The sequence below is a fragment of the Lepus europaeus genome, chromosome 2 (assembly GCF_033115175.1).
Source record: "Lepus europaeus isolate LE1 chromosome 2, mLepTim1.pri, whole genome shotgun sequence".
NCBI classification, from domain to species: domain Eukaryota; kingdom Metazoa; phylum Chordata; class Mammalia; order Lagomorpha; family Leporidae; genus Lepus; species Lepus europaeus.
The window spans coordinates 4,177,112-4,199,932 of record NC_084828.1 but is presented as its reverse complement, the minus strand read 5'-3'; the positions used below and the strand labels follow the sequence as shown (position 1 = coordinate 4,199,932).

The following is a 22,821-nucleotide window of genomic DNA, read 5'->3' as shown; positions in this document are numbered from 1 at the left end:
GGGCATTTGGGGAGTGAATCCGCAGATGGAAGACCTCTCTCTGTCTCCCTCGCTCTGTGTCACTCTGCCTTTCAAATAAATAAATAATAAATAAATCTTTTTAAAAGTTCATGGAAAATTGAATTAAAAGAGAAATTTTAGTGCAAAAAATTGAAATCTGCATGTTTTTTTGCATAAATATTTTCCATGAATTTTTTGAAGAGCCCTCATGTTATTTGAAAACTTAAGAAGCATAGCATTCGGGTTACATGTGTTTACCTGTGTTCCAAACTTAGATGCCTTCTGTGTGCATAGAAAAGTCCAAGAGGAGATAGACCGAAAGCAAAGCAGAGGGAGTCCCGAGGCGCCAACTGCGTCTGCTTTCTCTGCGCCTTCTCTTGTTGTTGTTTCACTTTTACTCATTTGAATGGCAGGGGTGGGGGGAGAGAGAGAATGAAAATGAATCAATCCGCGTCCACTGGTTCACTCTCCAGATGCCCAGAAGCACAAAGGCACGGCCACGCCAGGAGCCCGAGACTCCCTCCAGGGCTCCCACGTGGGTGGCAGGGACCCAAGGGCTGAGCCGTGCCCTGCGGTCTCAGGGGGGCGCGTCGTCAGCCACCAGTTGGCATCAGCAGCAGAGCCGAGTCTTGAACCCAGGCACTGCTTGGCAACAGGTGAGCCAGGTGGCATCCAGCTGCTGCGCCAGGCACCTGTGCCTTCGCTTCGCATCTGTTTCTAGATTCTTTTTCAGCAGAAATTAAATAAAACTCCTGAAAGTCTCTCACTCAGACTCTGGCATTGAAAGGGAGAAGCGTCGCAAGCAGCTGGGCGGAGCCGCTGGACGGCGCCAGGAGGCCGTGAGTGTGGCCTGGGCCCTGCCCGAGGCTGAGGCATCTCTCGGTCTGCAGCTGGACCGGCAGGTGCCTGCGACACTGGGATCCAGATGCTCGCATTCATCACCAAACACGGACAGAGCAGCTGCCTGTGCCGCTGAGCTGCGGGTGCTGGGCACACAGTGGAAACAGGGCAGGCAGCGTCCCTGCCCTGCTGGGCAGTCTTTAAAATGGACAGGGGGCTGGACAGAGCCCCGAGCAGAGCAGCAGGCAGGGGCTGGGACCCGCTGGGCGGACGGAGGATCCGGGAAGGCGCCGTGGGAGGGCTGAGCCGCAGGGTTGGTGCTGTGCCGAGCACTCCCGGGAGCACTCTGCCGGCTCCTGGGAGCGGAGGACTCTGGTTGCCAGGCAGCAGCACGGGCAGCACGGGCGCTCTCACCCCGCTGTCCGCCAGCAGGCTCTTCCAAGGCCAATGCTGCCTGCCTGGCCTTGGTATCTTCTTAATTGATTATCAATCGATCAATTTTTACATTGACAAAAACTGTACACATTTATGGTGGCCCACGTGTTTTTTTTTTTTTTTTTAAGATTTATTTATTTATTTGAAAGTCAGAGTTACACAGAGAGAGGAGAGCAGAGAGAAAGAGAGGTCTTCCAACCGATGGTTTACTCCCCAGATGGCCGCAATTGTGGGAGCTGTGCCGATCCGGAGCCAGGAGCCTGGAGCTTCTTCAGGGTCTCCCACGTGGGTGCAGGGCCCAAGGACTTGGGCCATCTTCTACTGCTTTCCCAGGCCACAGCAGAGAGCTGGACAGGAAGTGAAGCAGCCGGGACACAAACCAGTGCCCATATGGGATGCCAGTGCTTCAGGCCAGGGTGTTAACCCGCTGCTCCACAGCGCCGGCCCCCCACGTGTTTTCATGTGTGTATACGTCATGGAATGGCTAAAGCAAGCTGACTAACAGGCAGCGTCTCACATACGTAGCGTTTTTCTGTGGTAAGAATGCTCAAAGTTGGCTGGCGCCGCGGCTCACTAGGCTAATCCTCCGCCTGCGGCGCCGGCACACCGGGTTCTAGTCCCGGCTGGGGCGCCAGATTCTGTCCCGGTTGCTCCTCTTCCAGTCCAGCTCTCTGCTGTGGTCCGGGAAGGCAGCGGAGGATGGCCCAAGTGCTTAGGCCCTGCACCCGCATGGGAGACCAGGATGAGCGCCTGGCTCCTGGCTTCGGATTGGCACAGTGCACCGGCCGTGGTGGCCATTTGGCGGGTGAACCAATGGAAGGAAGACCTTTCTCTCTGTCTCTCTCTCTCTCACTGTCTAACTCTGCCTGTCAAAAAAAAAAAAAAAAGAATGCTTAAAGTCCACGTGGTGGATTTTTCTAGAACACAGTGCATTGTTATCAGCCAAGCTACTGTGATGTGCGGTGGAGCCCTTGAACCCACTCTGCTGTCTGATGGGAGGGCTGTACCCTCTGTCCCCGTCCCCCCACGGGGGGTAACCGCCCTCCCTGCTTCCGTGACGCCAGCTGCTTTGTGCTCCCCAGTGGCTGTGTGCTGTCTCCCCCAGTGTGATTCTTCCAGGTTCGTCTGTGTTGTCCGAGTGACGGCTGCACTTGCTTGGGGATGAACAGTGCCCTGCCGCGTGTCGCCACGCGGATTGCGTTTCCTTGGGGTGGATACCTGGGAGATAGGGCAGTGTCATCGTAATTTTTTGAAGAGCCACCATCCTGTTTTCCACCCATCACGACTCTGATACTCACGTGTCAGCTGCGCCCAGCCTCGCCTCTGCCCTGCGTCCTCACCAGCTCCTGTTACTGTCCATCGCTTCGGTACAAGGGCGAGGTGCCGGCTCACTGTGGCTTCAGTCCTCGTCTCCCTGGCGACTCGTGATGTGAGAACTTCCTTCCTGTACCCCGCGGCCATGCGTGTGTCGTCTTTGGAGAAATGTCTCGTTTCCCAGGTCCTGTCCTCGTGTTTAACCAGGCTTTGAACTTTCTTATTACTGGGGGTGCGAGTTGCTTGTGTAGTTTGGAACTTGGCCCCTTAGCAGGTGTATGGTGCGCAGTCCTCCTCCCACCCTCCCACCCCCCCACCCTCCCTCGTCTCCTCACTGTCGACTGCTTCCTTTGCATTCTGGTTTCCCATGTCTGTTCTCGCTTATGCTGCCTGTGCTTTGGGGTCATATTCGAAGCATCGTTGCCAAACCAACGTCACGGAGCTGTCCCTGTTTTTTGTTTATTTTTTTAGTAGTTTCACAACGTCAGGTCTTGTATTTCAGTCTTTTCATCCATTGGACTTGGTTTGTGTGAGTGATGAGGATCCGGTTCCGTTCTGCATGGGAGGCTGAGTTTTCCCAACACCATTGACTGAAGAGATTGCGTCTCCACTGTGTGATTTGGCACCTTTGCCAAAGATTGACGGCCGTGTGTGGCTTTGCCTCCGGGCGCTCTCTCCTGCGCTGCTGGCTGCTCGCTCTCTCTCTCTCTCTCTCTGAGTACCCGGCCCTCTCCTGGTCTCTCTCTCTCTCTCTCTCTCTCTCTCTGAGTACCCGGCCCTCTCCTGGTCTCTCTCTCTCTCTCTGAGTACCCGGCCCTCTCCTGGTCTCTCTCTCTCTCTCTCTCTCTCTCTCTGAGTACCCGGCCCTTTCCTGGTCTCTCTCTCTCTCTCTCTCTGAGTACCCGGCCCTCTCCTGGTCTCTCTCTCTCTCTCTCTCTCTCTCTCTCTCTCTGAGTACCCAGCCCTCTCCTGGTCTCTCTCTCTCTCTCTCTCTCTCTCTCTCTCTCTGAGTACCCAGCCCTCTCCTGGTCTCTCTCTCTCTCTCTCTCTCTCTCTCTCTCTCTCTCTCTGAGTACCCGGCCCTCTCCTGGTCTCTCTCTCTCTCTCTCTCTCTCTGAGTACCCGGCCCTCTCCTGGTCTCTCTCTCTCTCTGAGTACCCGGCCCTCTCCTGGTCTCTCTCTCTCTCTGAGTACCCGGCCCTCTCCTGGTCTCTCTCTCTCTCTCTGAGTACCCGGCCCTCTCCTGCTCTGCTGTCTCTCTCTATGATAGTACCACGCTCTTTGGATGGACACAGCTTTGTAAAATCGTTTGAAATCAGAGAGTGTAACTCCAGCTTTCTTCTTTTCACTCAAGATCCCTTTGGCTCCCTGGGCCCTTTCATGGTTCCCTAACAATTTTAGAGTGTTTTCTGCTCCGGGAAGAATGGCGTTGGGGTTGTGAAGGGACTGCGCCTGTAGCTCACTCTGGGTCACATGGACAGGTCAGCGCTGCGCTCCTAACCCAGGAACATAAGGGACCTTGCATTCGTGCGTGTCTCCCACGTCTTTCATCGCTGTTTTATAGTTAGTACCCAGATCTTTCATTTTGCTTGCTAAATTTACACCTGAGAATTTGTATGTTTTGTTACTGTTGCAAATGGAGTTGCTTGCTTTCTGGGATCGTTCCTCTGTTAGTCCTCAGACCCGCTGATGTCCGCGTGTGAATTTTGTATCCTGAAACTTTACTAACTTTGTCAGTCTGCAGTGTTCGGAGGAGTCTCTGGGGCTCTCTGTGTCTAAGGCCATGCCTCAGCCAGAGGAGCATTTACCGTCTTCCTCTCTGATTTGGATGCCTCGTCACTTGCCGTGAGCTCCGGCACCGTATTGAACAGCGATGGTGAGAGCGGGCACCCGCGTCTGGTTTCTGTCCCTGGAGGAAAAGCTGTCAGCTCGTGCCCAGGGAGGATGGTGTGGGCTGTGGCTTCTCTTGTCTGTTCCCGGCTGGGCTGAGGAAGGTTCTGTGTACGCCCACTCCCCTGACAGTTTTTGTCAGGAAACAGCATTGCGTGTTGTCAAATACGTTCTCTACGGCTGCCGACACGACGCTCTGTCAGCCTGTATTTGCCGGTGCGGCGTGGTGTATCACATTATCGACTTGTGCGTGGCGAATCGTCCTTGCACCCCAGGGAAGAAATTCCACTCGATGGTGGTGAGTGAGCCCTCGAGTGGATCACTGAACCCATTGCTGGTCTTTTGTTGGCGACTTTGCAACTATGTCAACAAGAACTACTGGCTTCTAATTTTCTTTTCTTGTATTTTCTTTGTCTGCCTTTGAATCAAGACTCATCTTGTAAAACTAACTTGGAAGTATTCCCTCCTCTTCAGTGTTGATCCGAAGCCAGGAGCCAGGAGCCTCCTCCAGGTCTCCCACGTGGGTGCAGGGGCCCAAGGACTTGGGCCATCCTCCACTGCTTTCCCAGGTCACAGCAGAGAGCTGGATCAGAAGTGGAGCAGCCGGGACTTGAACCGGCGCCCACATGGGATGCTGGCACTGCAGACAGCAGCTTTAGCCGTTATGCCACAGCGCCGGCCCCAGGAAGATTTTTGTCTTTTTAGTTTTTCGCTGAGTGGTTGGTAGAATAGCTGGGCTTTGTTTTGTTTTTGTTTGTTTGTTTGTTTTGTTTTGTTTTGTTTTGTTTTGTTTTGACAGGCAGAGTGGACAGTGAGAGAGAGAGACAGAGAGAAAGGTCTTCCTTTGCCGTTGGTTCACCCTCCAATGGCCGCCGCGGCTGGTGTGCTGCGGCCAGTGCACCGCGCTGATCCGAAGCCAGGAGCCAGGTGCTTCTCCTGGTCTCCCATGGGGTGCAGCGCCCAAACACTTGGGCCATCCTCCACTGCACTCCCGGGCCACAGCAGAGAGCTGGCCTGGAAGAGGGACAACCGGGACAGAATCCGGCGCCCCAGCCGGGACTAGAACCCGGTGTGCCGGCTCCACTAGGCGGAGGATTAGCCTGTTGAGCCACGGCGCCGGCCCCCTGTTCCCATTTTCGACTTCACAGTTCCGTCTTGGTGGATCGTACGTGTCTGGGACTTCGCCCGTGTCTTCCAGGCATGTGTGCTGACATGTGATTCCCACCGTGTTCTCCTGCTGTCTTTGCTGTTGGTCGGCGTCTTTGTCCTTTTGTTCCCAGTCTCGCTGAGGGTTTGTCAAGGTCGTCTGTGCATTCAGGAACCCCGCCCCCGGCCTTCTCGCCTTGCCGTCTCCCTGGTCTGTCGCTTCTTCTCGCTCTGATCTCTGCTGTTTCCCTCTTTGTCTCCACTTCAGTGCGTGTCCGTCCCTGTTTCTGCTTCCTGCGGGTGTAACGACCGCACTTGTCTCTCGGTACCGGCGGTCAGCCTGCGTCTCACTTCCAGACCTGCTCTGGCTGCGTCCTGTGTGTGGGGTTCCCAGGGTCACGTGTTACACGCGTTTCAAGATTGCCCTTTTTTTTTTTTTTTCTTGGACAGGCAGAGTGGATAGTGAGAGAGAGAGACAGAGAGGAAGGTCTTCCTTTTTGCCGTTGGTTCACCCTCCAATGGCCACTGCGGCCGGTGCATCGCGCTGATCCGAAGCCAGGAGCCAGGTGCTTCTCCTGGTCTCCCATGGGGTGCAGGGCCCAAGCACTTGGGCCATCCTCCACTGCCTTCCCGGGCCACAGCAGAGAGCTGGCCTGGAAGAGGGGCAACCAGGACAGAATCCGGTGCCCCAACCGGGACTAGAACCCGGGGTGCCGGCGCTGCAAGGTGGAGGATTAGCCTGTTGAGCCACGGCGCCGGCAAGATTGCCCTTTCAATTTCCTTCACCCATTGGTTGTTCCGGCGTATGTTGCTCAATCTTTTTGTCAAGTGTCTGGAGTTCCTCCAGTTGCTAATTTCTAGTTTCCCACGGTTGTGTTTGGACGAGATACTTGATACGATTCCAGTCTCCCCAAATGTGTTGAGCCTAGTTCCGTGGCCCAGCGTCGGATCCATTCTGGAGAATGTGCTGTGTGTGCCCGAGCAGAGTGCGTGTTCCTGCTGTGGCTGGAAGGTTCTGTGTCAGTCTGACTACACTGACGGGCAGAGAGACGGCTGTACGGGGGTCAGCGTTCCACCCGGATTCGGACATGGCAACGGAGTGGGCGCTGTGATGGGAGGGGGTGGCCCTCGGGGGAAGTCGCCAAGCGTGAAGGCTGTGCCCTCGGGACTGAGATTCGTGCCCGGATGGTCAGCTGAAGGGAGCAGGTGGGCTGCTCCCTCTCCCATGAGGAGAGAGCAGCGAGGTGCCCACTGTGACCCCGGGCTGGGGCTTCTGCCTTTAGATTGGCAAAAATAAGTTTATGTTGTTTAGACGCCGCCCAGTGTAAGGTGCTTTGTTATAGAAGCCTTGAGGGACGACATCAGATGTCCTCTTGCTGATTTTCTGTGCGGCTCATCTCCATTAGATCATCTCCATTAGATCATCTCCATTAGGTCATCTCCTGTGGCAGGATACCGAGGTGCCCTCCTGTTGCTGTCTCGCAGTCTCTCCCCACTCAGGTCTCTTAGTATTTGCGTTAGATATGTAGGCGCTCCGGTGTTCGGCGCCTGTGTATTTCTAACTGTATAGCCTCCCGATGAATTAACTTCCCTGTCACTATACAGTGATCCTTGTCTCTTTTCACAATTTTTGACTTAAAGTGTATTTTATCTGATACAAGCATTTTGATTTGCATGGAATATCCATTTCTTTGCTTTCTATAGATGTGTGTTATTAAGGCTGAAGTCTCTCATACACAGCATATAGTTAAACCCTGGGTTGGTTTTTTTTCTTTTAGTTCATTCAGCTGGTCTGTGTCTTTTAATTGGAGGATTTAATCCATTTACATGTAAGGTAGCTATTGGCAGATAAAGGCTTAGCACTGCCGTTTTGCTAGTTGTTTTCTGTTTTTAAGGCTCCTCTCCTCCTGTCTCGCCGTCTTCCCTGTCCTCTCCATGCTGTGTGTGATGTCTTGCTGCCTGCACTTTCTAGCCTGTGTGTGCGCAGTCAGAGAGGCACAGGCAGCCCTAAAGCAGTGCCAAGTCCCTAGGCCCAGCCAGACCTGCACTGGGAAAGTGCTGCCTGCATTTGCTTCTGGGACGTTGGCCTTTGATCTGAGCCACACGGCGCCCTGATGGGGGCAGCTAGTGCGTGGTCGGAGCAGGGAGGTGATGCTGTGGGAGACGTGTGGGCAAGGTGGGGGTGGAGAGCGGGGCTGCGCAGGGCGGGTGAGGCTTACGTACCAGCCTCGCCTGGCCCTCCGTCCGCTGAGCTGTGGGCCCAGTGAAAGGACTGCCATGGCTGGAGCGTCCTGTGGCCGCTGAACTCACGCCACATCTTAAATCCCAGTCATCAATTCCTGGTAAAGAGGATGGAAACCTCATTCGGTTAGGGTGTCCAGAGGCTGGACCTCGTGGGCGGCCCTTGGGTCACCGGGGGCGGGTCCTCAGAAGGTGGGCGGTCCTTGGGTCACCAGGGGCGGGTCCTCAGAAGGTGGGAGGTCCTTGGGTCACCGGGGGCGGGTCCTCAGAAGGTGGGCGGTCCTTGGGTCACCAGGGGCGGGTCCTCAGAAGGTGGGAGGTCCTTGGGTCACCGGGGGTGGGTCCTCAGAAGGTGGGCGGTCCTTGGGTCACCGGGGGCGGGTCCTCAGAAGGTGGGCGGTCCTTGGGTCACCGGGGGCGGGTCCTCAGAAGGTAGGCGGTCCTTGGGTCACCGGGGGCGGGTCCTCAGAAGGTGGTTCTTGAGAGATGGCAGTCATGAAACCTGAGTTGGGCCCAGCATTTCTGATTCCTGGTCCACCATGTGATTCTTCCTCTGCACACACTCGGCCTCTGATACCTGCCATCCTCACAGAGGCCAAACCACATCCAGCTGGCTTGGACTTGGACTTGGACCCCCAACATCGTGAGCTATGTACCCCCTTCCTATTTATAACTCAGTCCCCTCAGATGTGCCGTTGTAGTCACAAAAAGCTAACAGGGAACGTTGGTGCCAGGCACTGGGGCCGTTACCATCACCGCCGGAGGTGAGGAGCCCGGGGCGCAGCAGGTGAGGCAGGGGAGCCCGGGGTGCAGCAGGTGAGGTGGGGGAGCCCGGGGCGCAGCAGGTGAGGTAGGGGAGTCTGGGCGCAGCAGGTGAGGCAGGGGGAGCCCGGGGCACAGCAGGTGAGGTGGGTGAGCCTGGGGCACAGCAGGTGAGGCAGGGGAGCCCGGGGCACAGCAGGTGAGGTAGGGGGAGTCTGGGCACAGCAGGTGAGGCAGGGGAGCCCGGGGCACAGCAGGTGAGATAGGGGGAGCCCGGGGCGCAGCAGGTGAGGCAGGGGAGCCCGGGGCGCAGCAGGTGAGGTAGGGGGAGTCTGGCACAGCAGGTGAGGCAGGGGAGCCCGGGGCGCAGCAGGTGAGGCAGGGGAGTCTGGCACAGCAGGTGAGGTAGGTGGAGTCTGGGCGCAGCAGGTGAGGTAGGGGGAGTCTGGGTGCAGCAGGTGAGGCAGGGGGAGTCTGGGCGAAGCAGGTGAGGTAGGGGGAGCCCAGGGCACAGCAGGTGAGGTAGGGGGAGTCTGGGCACAGCAGGTGAGGTAGGGGGAGTCTGGGCGCAGCAGGTGAGGTAGGGGGAGTCTGGGCGCAGCAGGTGAGGTAGGGGGAGTCTGGGCGCAGCAGGTGAGGCAGGGGAGCCCGGGGCACAGCAGGTGAGGTAGGGGGAGTCTGGGCACAGCAGGTGAGGTAGGGGAGCCCGGGGCGCAGCAGGTGGAGCTCACAGGACCAGCTGCTGGGTGAGTGTGGGCCGAGGGCTGCGCTGCTGGGGTGCAGGGCAGTAGAGGGTCTGCTGGGGACTGCGCCGGCAGCCAGCCTGTCACAGTGTGGCCAGGAGCCCAGCTGCACCGTGCGACCCCCAACCCCCGAGGCTGCGAGGGGGCTGGACTGACAGGCACTGCGTTAGTTTATGTGGAGGGGATTTCAGGACAGCACGGTGTTCAGGCTGTGATGTGGACGCGGGTGCTAGTGGCCACCTTGGGTCCGTTTTACCGTCAGAATCAGAAAGGAGCAAAATGAGAATATTTGACAAATTTGCAGCTTGTTCAGGGAACGAGCAAAGGAAACGTGAGTCTGAGACAGGACAGTGAGGGAGACGAGATGCTCACTAAAGAGACTCGCTCAGGGCCACTGCGTGCGGCACTGGCGTCCCCATCCGAGCGCCAGTTTGAGTCCCGGCCGCTCTGCTTCTGATCCAGCTCCCTGCGATGTCCCTGAGAAGGCGGCCCAAGTGCCTGGGCCCCTGCACCCGCGTGGGAGACCCTGATGGAGTTCTGGGTTCTCCGTGTCCGTGTGCGGAGCCCCTGCAGGGTGGGGCAGAGTGGAGCTGGGGGAGAGAAGTGATGTGGAGACTTCAGGAGGGCAGGGCCGGGAGCCCGGCGGGCCCTGGGACGCCTCGGCCCCCTGTTGCAGCCCCGGAGAGAGGCTCGGGCGGGGCTGTCGCCACTGTGTTCCCAAGACGCTGGCTTCAGGCTTCAGCGTCTGCCCTGCGGATTTCAGTCTTGACTTAGGCCGAGTAGTCCTCCTCTCTGTGTCCCTGTGCACACCCCACGCCCGCTCGGCTGTAACCTGGGCTTTTCCAGGCTCAGAGCTGGGGTTCGCTCTGTTTCAGGGGAGACTTTAGGCTTCAAATTAGTGCAGAGCTGAGCTAAGACTCTCGGACCACGGAGGATGGAATGACTGTGTGTGATGAAATCATGAATTTCTGGGGACCAGGGGAGGAATGCTATGTTGAACTCCTGCTGAACTTCAACCCCCAAAGTCTTACTTAGTGGGACGAAGGAGGAAGATGTGTCATCCCAGTGTGGCAGGGCCTCTCGGGAGATGATCGGGTTCAGGTACAGCGTTAGCCTGGGGCACCTTCCTGCAGACTTCACAAGAGACTGACCGAGCCCAGACACACAGACCCCCATGCGCTGTCCGCTCTCCCCGTGTGACGCTCTGTGCCACCCAGGACTCTGCCGGGAGGAAGCCATCGCCAGATGGGGCCCCCGGGCCTTGCACCTCCAGAGCCAGGAGCCAGAATCGGCCCCAGCCTGCGGGAGAGACTTGAGCCGCATGGGAGCAGCGCCCCCGCGTCTGCCCGGGCTGACGTCACCACGGCCGGGCGGAGAAGCTCGGTCCTCACACCGCAAGAGGGGGCGTGGGCTGGCCGAGCTCACCCTGGCGGTCAGGTGGGGGGACGGGGGTGTGCCATGTTACACGTGTGTATGTGTGAGCTATGCATGGTCCATGTGCTGTGTGTGGACTATGTGTTGTGTATTGTATGTGGTGAGCTACGTGTGTGTGTGCTGCATGTGGAACACGTTTGGCATGTGGTGTGCTACATGTGTGGTGTGAGTTGCATGCAGTCTCTGTGCTGTGTGTGGAACACATGTATGGCATGTGGTATGCTGCATGTGTGGTATGAGTTGAGTTGTGTATGGTCTGTGTGCTGTGTGTAGAACATGTGTTTGGCATGTGTGGTGTGAGTTGTGTGTGGTCCGTGTGTTGCATGTGGAATACGTGTTTGGCACGTGGTGTGAGTTGTGTGTGGTCCATGTGCTGTGTGTGGAACATGTGTTTGGCACGTGGTGTGCTCATGTGTGGTGTGAGTTGTGTGTGGTCTGTGTGTTCTGTGTGGACTATGTGTTGTGTATGGTTGTGGTGTGCTCATGTGTGGTGTGAGTTGTGAGTGGTCCGTGTGCTGCATGTGAAACACGTGTTTGGTACATGTGCTCATGTGTGGTGTGAGTTGTGTGTGGTCTATAATGCATGTGGAACATGTGTATAGTATGTGGTATGTTACATGTGTGGTGTGAGTTGTGTGTGGTCCGTGTGCTCTGTGTGGACTACGTGTTGTGTATGGTTGTGGTGTGTTCATGTGTGGTGTGAGTTGTGAGTGATCCGTGTGCTGTGTGTAGAACACGTGTTTGGCACGTGGTGTGAGTTGTGTGTGGGGTGCACACGCAGAAGCTGTGTGGTGTGGGCATCTGTATGGCGGCCGCCGTGGGCAGTGACCTGACCTCCTTTCCCCGCGCTCTCTGCCCTCGGCTGCTCCGGGACAGAGCAGGCCACGTTAACCTGGGGGTCCAGGGACTTCCCCGAGCCTGTGGACGCTGGCCCCTCCCTGGGTCTCCCCTCCCCGCGGCCGGGCTGCTCCGGCCACAGCTGTGTGAAGATCTCCGCTCCCCGCGGCCGGGCTGCTCCGGCCACAGCTGTGTGACGGTCTCCGCTCCCCGCGGCCGGGCTGCTCCGGCCACAGCTGTGTGACGGTCTCCGCTCCCCGCGGCCGGGCTGCTCCGGCCACAGCTGTGTGACGGTCTCCGCTCCCCGCGGCCGGGCTGCTCCGGCCACAGCTGTGTGACGGTCTCCGCTCCCCGCGGCCGGGCTGCTCCGGCCACAGCTGTGTGACGGTCTCCGCTCCCCGCGGCCGGGCTGCTCCGGCCACAGCTGTGTGACGGTCTCCGCTCCCCGCGGCCGGGCTGCTCCGGCCACAGCTGTGTGACGGTCTCCGCTCCCCGCGGCCGGGCTGCTCCGGCCACAGCTGTGTGACGGTCTCCCCTCCCCGCGGCCGGGCTGCTCCGGCCACAGCTGTGTGACGGTCTCCGCTCCCCGCGGCCGGGCTGCTCCGGCCACAGCTGTGTGACGGTCTCCCCTCCCCGCGGCCGGGCTGCTCCGGCCACAGCTGTGTGACGGTCTCCGCTCCCCGCGGCCGGGCTGCTCCGGCCACAGCTGTGTGACGGTCTCCGCTCCCCGCGGCCGGGCTGCTCCGGCCACAGCTGTGTGACGGTCTCCGCTCCCCGCGGCCGGGCTGCTCCGGCCACAGCTGTGTGACGATCTCCGCTCCCCGCGGCCGGGCTGCTCCGGCCACAGCTGTGTGACGATAACCCTTCCGCTCTCATTTGCTGCAGCCCCAACCCCTAAGAGGCAGAAATGCGACCACTGGACCCCGTGTCCCCCCAACACCTACGCCTACCGATTGCTCAGCGGGGGCGGCAGAGACAAGTACGCCAAGATCTGCTTTGAGGACGAGCTGTGAGTACCGCTGTGCCGCAAGAGGACCCTGCCGTCTGCCGGGTGCTCCCTCCGGGGGGCTGAGCCAGCAGGACGCCCCGGCCCTGGAGGAGAACCTCCCGGCCCTGACCCCAGCCCGGGTGGGCCCGGAACCAGCCACCCCGGCTGTGGTGGGTTCTGGGTCCCGTGCCGACCTGTTCTACAGGTTCGTGTGACAGCAGTTAGAACACACCGCAGCTCACGTTCTGTGCTTTGCCCTGCATGTGAGGCCGGGCCCTCCGGGGTCTTGGGAACGCCCGCACTTGGCTCACGGTGCTCTCTGGTTTCCTTTGATGACCCAGATCAGAGCAGGTGCAGTTTCTCTCTACAGAGGCGTTGGTGACTACGCCGGCCTCTTCAGTGTCCTTGAACGTGTGTGTACCATGGGGTTGCGTCCTCTCTGCGTGTGTGCTGCAGGCCTCCAGTGAAGACCCAGGGCCCTGGAGGCGTCCTTGGGGGAGTTTTTTTTTAAATCGCAATGTCAATTTATTTTAATGAATGCATAGATACTCAAGGTATATGTTTCTTTTTTAAAAAAAAAGATTTTTCATTTATTTATTTTTAAAGATTTTATTTATTTGAGGCAGAGTTACACAGAGAGAGAGAGAGAGAGCCCTTCCATCTGCTGGTTCACTCCCCCAAATGGCCACATCTGGGGTTGGGCCAGGCTAAAGCCAGGATCCAGGAAGTCCATCCGGGTCTCCCCTATGGGTGCAGGGCCGAAGCATGTGGACCAGCATCCACTGCTTTCCTAGGGAGCTGGCTCAGGCGGGACTTGAACCAGCGCTCCCGTGGGTGCCGATGTCCCACTGCACCACAGCGCGGCCCCTCAGGACACAGCTCTCTACGTCAGCCAGCTCTTACCTTTCGAGTGCTTCCTGGATCTGTGGCACCACTCAGCTCTGCCCGTCTTGCTCGGCGCAGGCTTGGCATCAGCCGTGTCTCTGGGCGCAGTCACGTCGTGAGGTGTGGGATTCAGACGCCGAGCTCTGCACCTGCCGTGGCCGCGGGAGACGGTGCCTCCCAGCACTTCCAGCGCCACAGCCAGCAGCGCCCTTCTCTCCAAATCAGGAATCCTTGTCAGGGTTTCCACTCACGAGCGTCAAGGCCCTCCCAGAGGTCGTCGACCTCATATTTTCATCCCTCTCCCTTTCGCTGAAAACCTCCACTCGCACTGCCATTGGTGCTTACCCGCAAATTACGGCATCAGTACTGCTGGCCTGCACCACTGCATGGAGTTTAAACACTGGGGGAGTTGTTTCATCTTCGAGAACAATCCATACAGGTGTGCCGCCAGCGCTGTGACCGGAGTCGTGTGAAATAATCCTTTTCCTGCGGTTATGTACCATATTTGATGAAGAGTTGCACGCATTCCAGCCTGGATTCAGTTCTGAGGTTTTCTTCTATTTTTTTGGATTTATCTTTTTTTCCTTTTAAAGATCTAGTTATTTAAGAGGCACAGTTACAGAGAGAGAGAGAAGGAGACACAGAGAGAGAGGTCCTCCATCCACTGGTTCACTCCTCAAATGGCTGCAATGACCAGAGCTGTGCTGATCCGAAGCCAGGAGCCAGGAGCTTCTTCCGGGTCTCCCACGTGGGTGCAGGGGCCCAAGCACTTGGGCCATCTTCTACTGCTTTCCCAGGCCACAGCAGACAGCTGGATGGGAAGTGGAGCAGCTGGGACTGGAACTGGTGCCCACATGGGATGCTGGTCCCAGAGGTGTTTACAAAACAGTGCACTGGGAGAGTTCCTCCCGGCACCACCCGCTCTTCCTCCCCACGTCCTGTTCCTGTCTCTGACTCACCCTTCTAGAATTGGTTTTTATGGGAAAATAAGCTATATACATACATACACATAATATGAAATAATCCATCTTGTGTATTATATGCACTTATATGTGCATGTGTATGTGTGAGCACACATGCAGATACCCACGTATCCTAACACGCACGGACACACACGTATCCTAACACACGGACACCCACGTATTCTAACACACGGATACACACGTATCCTAACACACACGGACACACACGTATCCTAACACGCACAGATACCCACGTATCCTAACACACACGGATACACATGTATCCTAACACGCACAGACACACACGTATCCTAACACACACGGATATACACGTATCCTAACACGCACGGACACCCACGTATCCTAACACACAGATACCCACGTATCCTAACACGCACAGACACACACGTATCCTAACACACGGACACACACGTATCCTAACACACACGGACACACACGTATCCTAACATGCACAGACACACACGTATCATAACACACACGGATACACACGTATCCTAACACACATGGACACACACGTATCCTAACACGCACAGATACCCACGTATCCTAACACACACGGATACACATGTATCCTAACACGCACAGACACACACGTATCCTAACACACACGGATATACACGTATCCTAACACGCACGGACACCCACGTATCCTAACACACAGATACCCACGTATCCTAACACGCACAGACACACACGTATCCTAACACACGGACACACACGTATCCTAACACACACGGACACACACGTATCCTAACACGCACGGACACACACGTATCCTAACACACACGGATACACACGTATCCTAACACACATGGATATACACGTATCCTAACACGCACGGACACCCATGTATCCTAACACGCACGGATACACACGTATCCTAACACGCACGGACACCCACGTATCCTAACACACATGGACACCCATGCATCCTAACACACACGGATACACACGTATCCTAACACACATGGATACACATGTATCCTAACATGCACGGACACCCACGTATCCTAACACACACAGATACCCATGCATCCTAACACGCACGGACACCCATGTATCCTAACACACGGATACACACATATCCTAACATGCATGGACACGCACGTATCCTAACACGCATGGATACACACGTATCCTAACACGCACGGATACACACGTATCCTAACACACATGGATATACACGTATCCTAACACGCACGGACACCCATGTATCCTAACACGCACGGATACACACGTATCCTAACACGCACGGACACCCACGTATCCTAACATGCACGGATACACACGTATCCTAACACGCACAGATACCCATGTATCCTAACACGCACGGACACACACGTATCCTAACATGCATGGACACGCACGTATCCTAACACACACGGACACACACGTATCCTAACACGCATGGACACCCACGTATCCTAACACACACGGATACGCACGTATCCTAACACACGGACACCCACGTATCCTAACACGCACGGACACACACGTATCCTAACACGCACGGACACGCACGTATCCTAACACGCACGGATACGCATGTATCCTAACACACGGACACCCACGTATCCTAACACACACGGACACCCACGTATCCTAACACGCACGGATACACACGTATCCTAACACACACGGATACCCACGTATCCTAACACACGGACACCCACGTATCCTAACACACACGGACACCCACGTATCCTAACATGCACGGACACACACGTATCCTAACACACACGGACACACATGTATCCTAACACGCACGGATACACACGTATCCTAACACACGGATACCCACGTATCCTAACACACACGGATACACATGTATCCTAACACGCACGGATACCCACGTATCCTAACACACACGGACACCCATGTATCCTAACACGCACGGATACACACGTATCCTAACACACGGACACCCACGTATCCTAACACACACGGATACACACGTATCCTAACACACAGATACCCACATATCCTAACACACAAGACACACACGTATCCTAACACGCACAGACACACACATATCCTAACACACACGGACACCCACGTATCCTAACACGCACGGATACCCACATATCCTAACACACACGGACACCCATGTATCCTAACACACACGGACACCCACGTATCCTAACACACAGACACACACGTATCCTAACACACATGGATATACACGTATCCTAACACGCACGGACACACACGTATCCTAACACACGGATACCCACGTATCCTAACACACAGAGATACACACGTTTCCTAACACACACATGAGTAGATACCCACGTATCCTAACGCGCACACGTGTGGATACATGCATACCCTAACACAGCAGCTGGCCGGCTCTCTACGCAGTTGCACACCTTGCTCCTCTCACTGAGCAGTGGCCTGGAGTTGGTTCCACATGGCACTGGAGCCTCCTCGTTCTTGCTGTTGGCGCCCGGTGTTGCCATGTTCGGGCCCTGGCTCTGCACTGATGTCGTTTCCCAACGCGAAGTCTGTGGGTGTCACAGGTAATGCTGAAACGCGTAGCTTGTGAGCGCACCGTTCTGTAACGTGCGAGTGCACACTGCACTGCCGGGCATACCCACCAGCCCCGCGGACCCTCCCCAGGTGTGGCCAGCTTCCTGTAGCCGACGGCGACCTCTGTGCCACCTTGGGTGGCGATCGCTCCCCCGTGTCTTGATCCTTTCGCTGCCTGAGTGCGAATGATGCTGTGCTTTAACTTCCTCTGTTTTGAACTTTATATAGTTGGAATCTTCTGTGTCTCATCTTTTCTAATCTTTCTTTTTTTTGGATCAAATTTATCTGTGAGGGGCCAGTGCTGTGGGGTAGCAGAAAAGCCACCGCCTGCAGCACCGGCATCCCATAGGGGCACTGGTTCAAGTCCCGGCTGCTCCACTTCCCATCCAGCTCTCTGCTGTGGCCTGGGAAAGCAGTAGAAGATGGCCCAAGTGCTAGGGCCCCTGCACCCACGTGGGAGACCTGGAAGAAACTCCTGGCTCCTGGCTTTGGATTGGCACAGCTCCGGCCATTGTGACCAACTGGGGAGTGAACCAGGAAATGGAAGACACCTCTCTCTCTCTCTCTCTCTCTCTCTCTCTCTCTCTGCCTCTCCTTCTCTCTCTGTGTAACTCCGACTTTCAAATAAATACCTAAATATATAAATCTTTTAAAAAACTACTTGTGAGGTTTGTCCTGCTGTTGTCTGTGGGCTTGCGTGGCTGTGTTCCGTGAGCGGCAGTGTAGGGGTCCGTCCGCTGTCCGCTTGCGGGTGAGCCGGGCTTGGGGCAGCCGCGGCTCTCCGTGCTGTGAGCACGGCTTGGTCTCCTAGTGCACAGCACACGCGCTCCTGCCCGGATGGTTTTGTTCGGTGGGGGAGGCGCGGCAGCCGGGAGCTCTGTGACCTGCAGGCCCCCTAAGAGGACACCAGGTCCTGCTTCTGACCGAGGCTGCTGGCGGCGAGAGGCGTGGGCGGGGGCCGCTCCGTGGGGTCTGCTGGGCCCTCTCGCGGCCCCTTCTCTGCAAGCCCTCGTCTCCCGCGTTCCTGAAAGCTCCCTCCGCGGGCCCTGCTGCCTGGTTTGCCTCCGGCACACGCGAGATGCCGGTCCACGTCCCCCAGCTGCCGTTGCTTCTTTGAGAATTCGGCTTGAAATCTGATTTCGGCCTGAGTGGGTGTTGTGAGGGTGGCCGCCTGAGGCGCCCCCTCGTCTGGCTTGCAGCACTGGTACCCCGATGGCCGCTGCTGTCTCGTGTGGGGCATTTGGAGCATCGTAATCAGGAATTGCATGACGTCCCCCCCACCTGACAGGTCTTTCGCCTGTGTTCTCTGCCCCACTCACTTTCTCTTTTTCTGGATTCTTATGGAAGACTTCTCTCTCGCTCTCGCTCTCGCTCTAGCTCTACCTTTCAAATAAATAAATCTTAAAGAAAGCAAGCAGTGAGTGAGATAAGGTGCTGTCTTTCAGAGATAAACTGAATTGAACGCCGTGGTTGGGTGCCGGGGTCATGGGGAGCCGGTGCCCCGAGGGGAGAGGGTGGTTGGGTGTTGGGGTTCCCAGGTTCATGCTGGATCCCGCCCTCACTGACCCCTGCTCTGGTACCACGTTGTGTTCATAAGACCCAGAACTGAACACTCACACCTGACACTGTGCCCGCGCCGAGATGCCCTGGCGGTGCTGCCCAGGCCTTGCTCTGGGTTACCCTCGGGGTGTGTGGGGCGGGCAGGGTGAGTGTGCAGGCGGCGGCGCTGGGCTGGGTACCTCCGCGGGGCCGGCGAGGCCAGTGGGCGGGGCAGAGGTGCTACTCCTCCCGCGGTGAGAAAGCTCCATCGGTAACTGACACTCAGCTACGTTTCAGGCTCATAGGAGAGAAGACGGGAAACGTGGCGAGGGGAATCAACATTGCCATCGTCGACTGTAAGTGAGCGAGTTTTCCTGGCACGTGGGGCCAGATGGACACACGTGATCCGCCTGGGTCTGGATTTTAATGTGTCTTGAAATGGGGCATTTGCTTATCCTCGCGGGCTTCACTTTAGAGGTTATGTGTGCTTCCAGGAGCAACAGAGACCAACAGAAGCCAAATAGGAGGAAGGCAGAGCAGGCCGGTCACAGCAGGGAGCAGGCCTGGGGACGCCCGGGGCCGTGCAGGGCCGAGGCTCGGGCTTTCTCAGGGTCCCCTGTCTGAGCAGAGGGGACACCAGCCCGTTCCCACCTCTGTGTGACAGAAGGGCCGCTAGGGCCGAGAGGTGAGCGAGGTGAGCCTCGTCCGTCTAGTTAGGCCCATGGGCACCCTGCAGGGTGGGGGCCAGCCTGGTGTCCCTGGGAGGGAGCTGACAGCAAGGTCCTTGGGGGTGGAGCTCTAGGGACAGGAGACAGCAGTCCTGGCCTGGGAGCCCCGAGGGCAATCCTAATGTGGGAGGAGGGGGGGCTGAGGCCAGGTTCCTGCAGGGAGGGGTGGGGGCCGCCACATCACACGTGTTCCCACAGGGAGGGGTGGGGGCCACCATGTCACGCGTGTTCCCACAGGGAGGGGTGGGGGCCACCATGTCACGCGTGTTCCCACAGGGAGGGGTGGGGGCCACCATGTCACGCGTGTTCCCACAGGGAGGGGTGGGGGCCACCATGTCACGCGTGTTCCCACAGGGAGGGGTGGGGGCCACCATGTCACGCGTGTTCCTGCAGGGAGGGGTGGGAGGCCACCACATCATGCGTGTTCCCACAGGGAGGGGTAGGAGGGCCACCACATCACACGTGTTCCCACAGGGAGGGGTGGGGGCCACCACATCACACGTGTTCCCACAGGGAGGGGTGGGGGCCACCATGTCACGCGTGTTCCCACAGGGAGGGGTGGGGGCCACCATGTCACGCGTGTTCCCACAGGGAGGGGTGGGGGCCACCATGTCACGCGTGTTCCCACAGGGAGGGGTAGGAGGGCCACCACATCACACGTGTTCCCACAGGGAGGGGTGGGGGCCACCACATCACACGTGTTCCCACAGGGAGGGGTGGGGGCCACCATGTCACGCGTGTTCCCACAGGGAGGGGTGGGGGCCACCATGTCACGCGTGTTCCTGCAGGGAGGGGTAGGAGGGCCACCACATCACGCGTGTTCCCACAGGGAGGGGTAGGAGGGCCACCACATCACACGTGTTCCCACAGGGAGGGGTGGGGGCCACCACATCACATGTGTTCCCACAGGGAGGGGTGGGGGCCACCATGTCACGCGTGTTCCCACAGGGAGGGGTGGGGGCCACCATGTCACGCGTGTTCCCACAGGGAGGGGTGGGGGCCACCATGTCACGCGTGTTCCCACAGGGAGGGGTAGGAGGGCCACCACATCACACGTGTTCCCACAGGGAGGGGTGGGGGCCACCACATCACACGTGTTCCCACAGGGAGGGGTGGGGGCCACCATGTCACGCGTGTTCCCACAGGGAGGGGTGGGGGCCACCATGTCACGCGTGTTCCCACAGGGAGGGGTGGGGGCCACCATGTCACGCGTGTTCCCACAGGGAGGGGTGGGGGCCACCATGTCACGCGTGTTCCCACAGGGAGGGGTGGGGGCCACCATGTCACGCGTGTTCCTGCAGGGAGGGGTGGGAGGCCACCACATCACGTGTGTTCCCACAGGGAGGGGTGGGGGCCACCATGTCACGCGTGTTCCTGCAGGGAGGGGTGGGGGCCACCATGTCACGCGTGTTCCCACAGGGAGGGGTGGGGGCCACCACGTCACGCGTGTTCCTGCAGGGAACAGTAGCAGCTGTGTCTCACGTGTCCCTGCGCAGGGACAGGGCTGTGGGCACCAGCTTGCCCTTGGCCCGTGAGCTTACGTCACCTGCTTTGTTTCAGACGTGACGGGGAAGGTGACGGCGGCGCAGTACTTTGACATGTACGAGGGAGGTAAGGAAGGCCTCCTGCTAACACCGACACCGCGTGCGCTCAGAAGGCGCCGGCAGGAGCTCGCCATCTGCGTGGAAGCTCCCGGCGGCTCGAGAGAGCTTCTAGGGGGCCTCGGGCATCGGGGCGCAGGCTGGGGTCAGGGTGACGTGGCTCCTCCCCATGGCTGGGGTCAGGGTGATGTGGCTCCTCCCCGCGGGCTGGGGTCAGGGTGACGTGGCTCCTCCCCGCGGGCTGGGGTCAGGGTGACGTGGCTCCTCCCCGCGGGCTGGGGTCAGGGTGACGTGGCTCCTCCCCGCGGCTGGGGTCAGGGTGACGTGGCTCCTCCCCGCGGCTGGGGTCAGGGTGATGTGGCTCCTCCCCAGGGGCTGGGGTCAGGGTGACGTGGCTCCTCCCCATGGGCTGGGGTCAGGGGGTGATGTGGCTCCTCCCCGCGGGCTGGGGTCAGGGGGTGATGTGGCTCCTCCCTGCGGGCTGGGGTCAGGGTGACGTGGCTCCTCCCCGCGGCTGGGGTCAGGGTGATGTGGCTCCTCCCTGTGGGCTGGGGTCAGGGTGACGTGGCTCCTCCCCGCGGGCTGGGGTCAGGGGGTGACGTGGCTCCTCCCCGCGGCTGGGGTCAGGGTGATGTGGCTCCTCCCTGCGGGCTGGGGTCAGGGTGACGTGGCTCCTCCCCGCGGCTGGGGTCAGGGTGATGTGGCTCCTCCCTGTGGGCTGGGGTCAGGGTGACGTGGCTCCTCCCCGCGGGCTGGGGTCAGGGGGTGACGTGGCTCCTCCCCGCGGGCTGGGGTCAGGGGGTGATGTGGCTCCTCCCCGCGGGCTGGGGTCAGGGTGACGTGGCTCCTCCCTGCGGGCTGGGGTCAGGGGGTGATGTGGCTCCTCCCCGTGGCTGGGGTCAGGGTGACGTGGCTCCTCCCCCTATGCTTTTGTCTTCCTGGGGCCAGGGGAGGAGACAGTGCATGTTATTTAACACACGCATGTAAGAGCGTGACCCGCGTGCAGCCCGCACACCACCAGGGAAGCTGCTCCACTGCCGGCCGGGCGACTCTGCCGGCCCTCCCCCAGGGCTCTCGTGGGGTCCCCGCCGCCTCTCTTGTTTGCACTGCATGACGAGTTGGTCACTGATCCGAGGGCTGGTGAGAGCCAGTCCCTACAGATGCTGCAGGCGCGCGCAGGCGGAGCCCTGTGTCCCCATGGGGACCCGGCCTTTGTCCTCCCGGCCGACCCCAGTGCGGCTGCAGAGCCCTGTGTCCCCATGGGGACCCGGCCTTTGTCCTCCCGGCCGACCCCAGTGCAGCTGCAGAGCCCTGTGTCCCCATGGGGACCCGGCCTTTGTCCTCCCGGCCGACCCCAGTGCGGCTGCAGAGCCCTGTGTCCCCCATGGGGACCCGGCCTTTGTCCTCCCGGCTGACCCCAGCGCAGGCGGAGCCCTGTGTCCCCCATGGGGACCCGGCCTTTGTCCTCCCGGCTGACCCCAGCGCAGGCGGAGCCCTGTGTCCCCCATGGGGACCCGGCCTTTGTCCTCCTGGCCAACCCCAGTGTGGCTGCAGAGCCCTGTGTCCCCCATGGGGACCGGCCTTTGTCTTCCCGGCCGACCCCAGCGCAGGCGGAGCCCTGTGTCCCCCATGGGGACCCGGCCTTTGTCCTCCTGGCCAACCCCAGTGCGGCTGCAGAGCCCTGTGTCCCCCATGGGGACCCGGCCTTTGTCCTCCCGGCCGACCCCAGCGCAGGCGGAGCCCTGTGTCCCCCATGGGGACCTGGCCTTTGTCCTCCCGGCCGACCCCAGCGCAGGCGGAGCCCTGTGTCCCCCATGGGGACCCGGCCTTTGTCCTCCCGGCCGACCCCAGGGCAGCTGCAGAGACGGGGACAGTGGTGACTGGTGGCCTTGGGATGCGCCTTTCTCTGCTCCCCCGACAGCCAGG

The 22,821-nt window shown here is 58.8% G+C and overlaps 1 protein-coding gene across 1 annotated transcript in view; it reads left to right on the top strand.

The window, feature by feature from the left end:
* Positions 1 to 22,821, top strand: part of FAM3B (FAM3 metabolism regulating signaling molecule B) — a 51,494-nt gene that overhangs the window by 16,869 nt on the left and 11,804 nt on the right. The window contains exons 3-5 of the mRNA XM_062175169.1: positions 12,528 to 12,651; positions 18,864 to 18,922; positions 20,855 to 20,905. Of these exons, the coding sequence (XP_062031153.1) occupies positions 12,528 to 12,651; positions 18,864 to 18,922; positions 20,855 to 20,905 (234 nt within the window). The remainder of the gene's footprint in view (positions 1 to 12,527; positions 12,652 to 18,863; positions 18,923 to 20,854; positions 20,906 to 22,821) is intronic.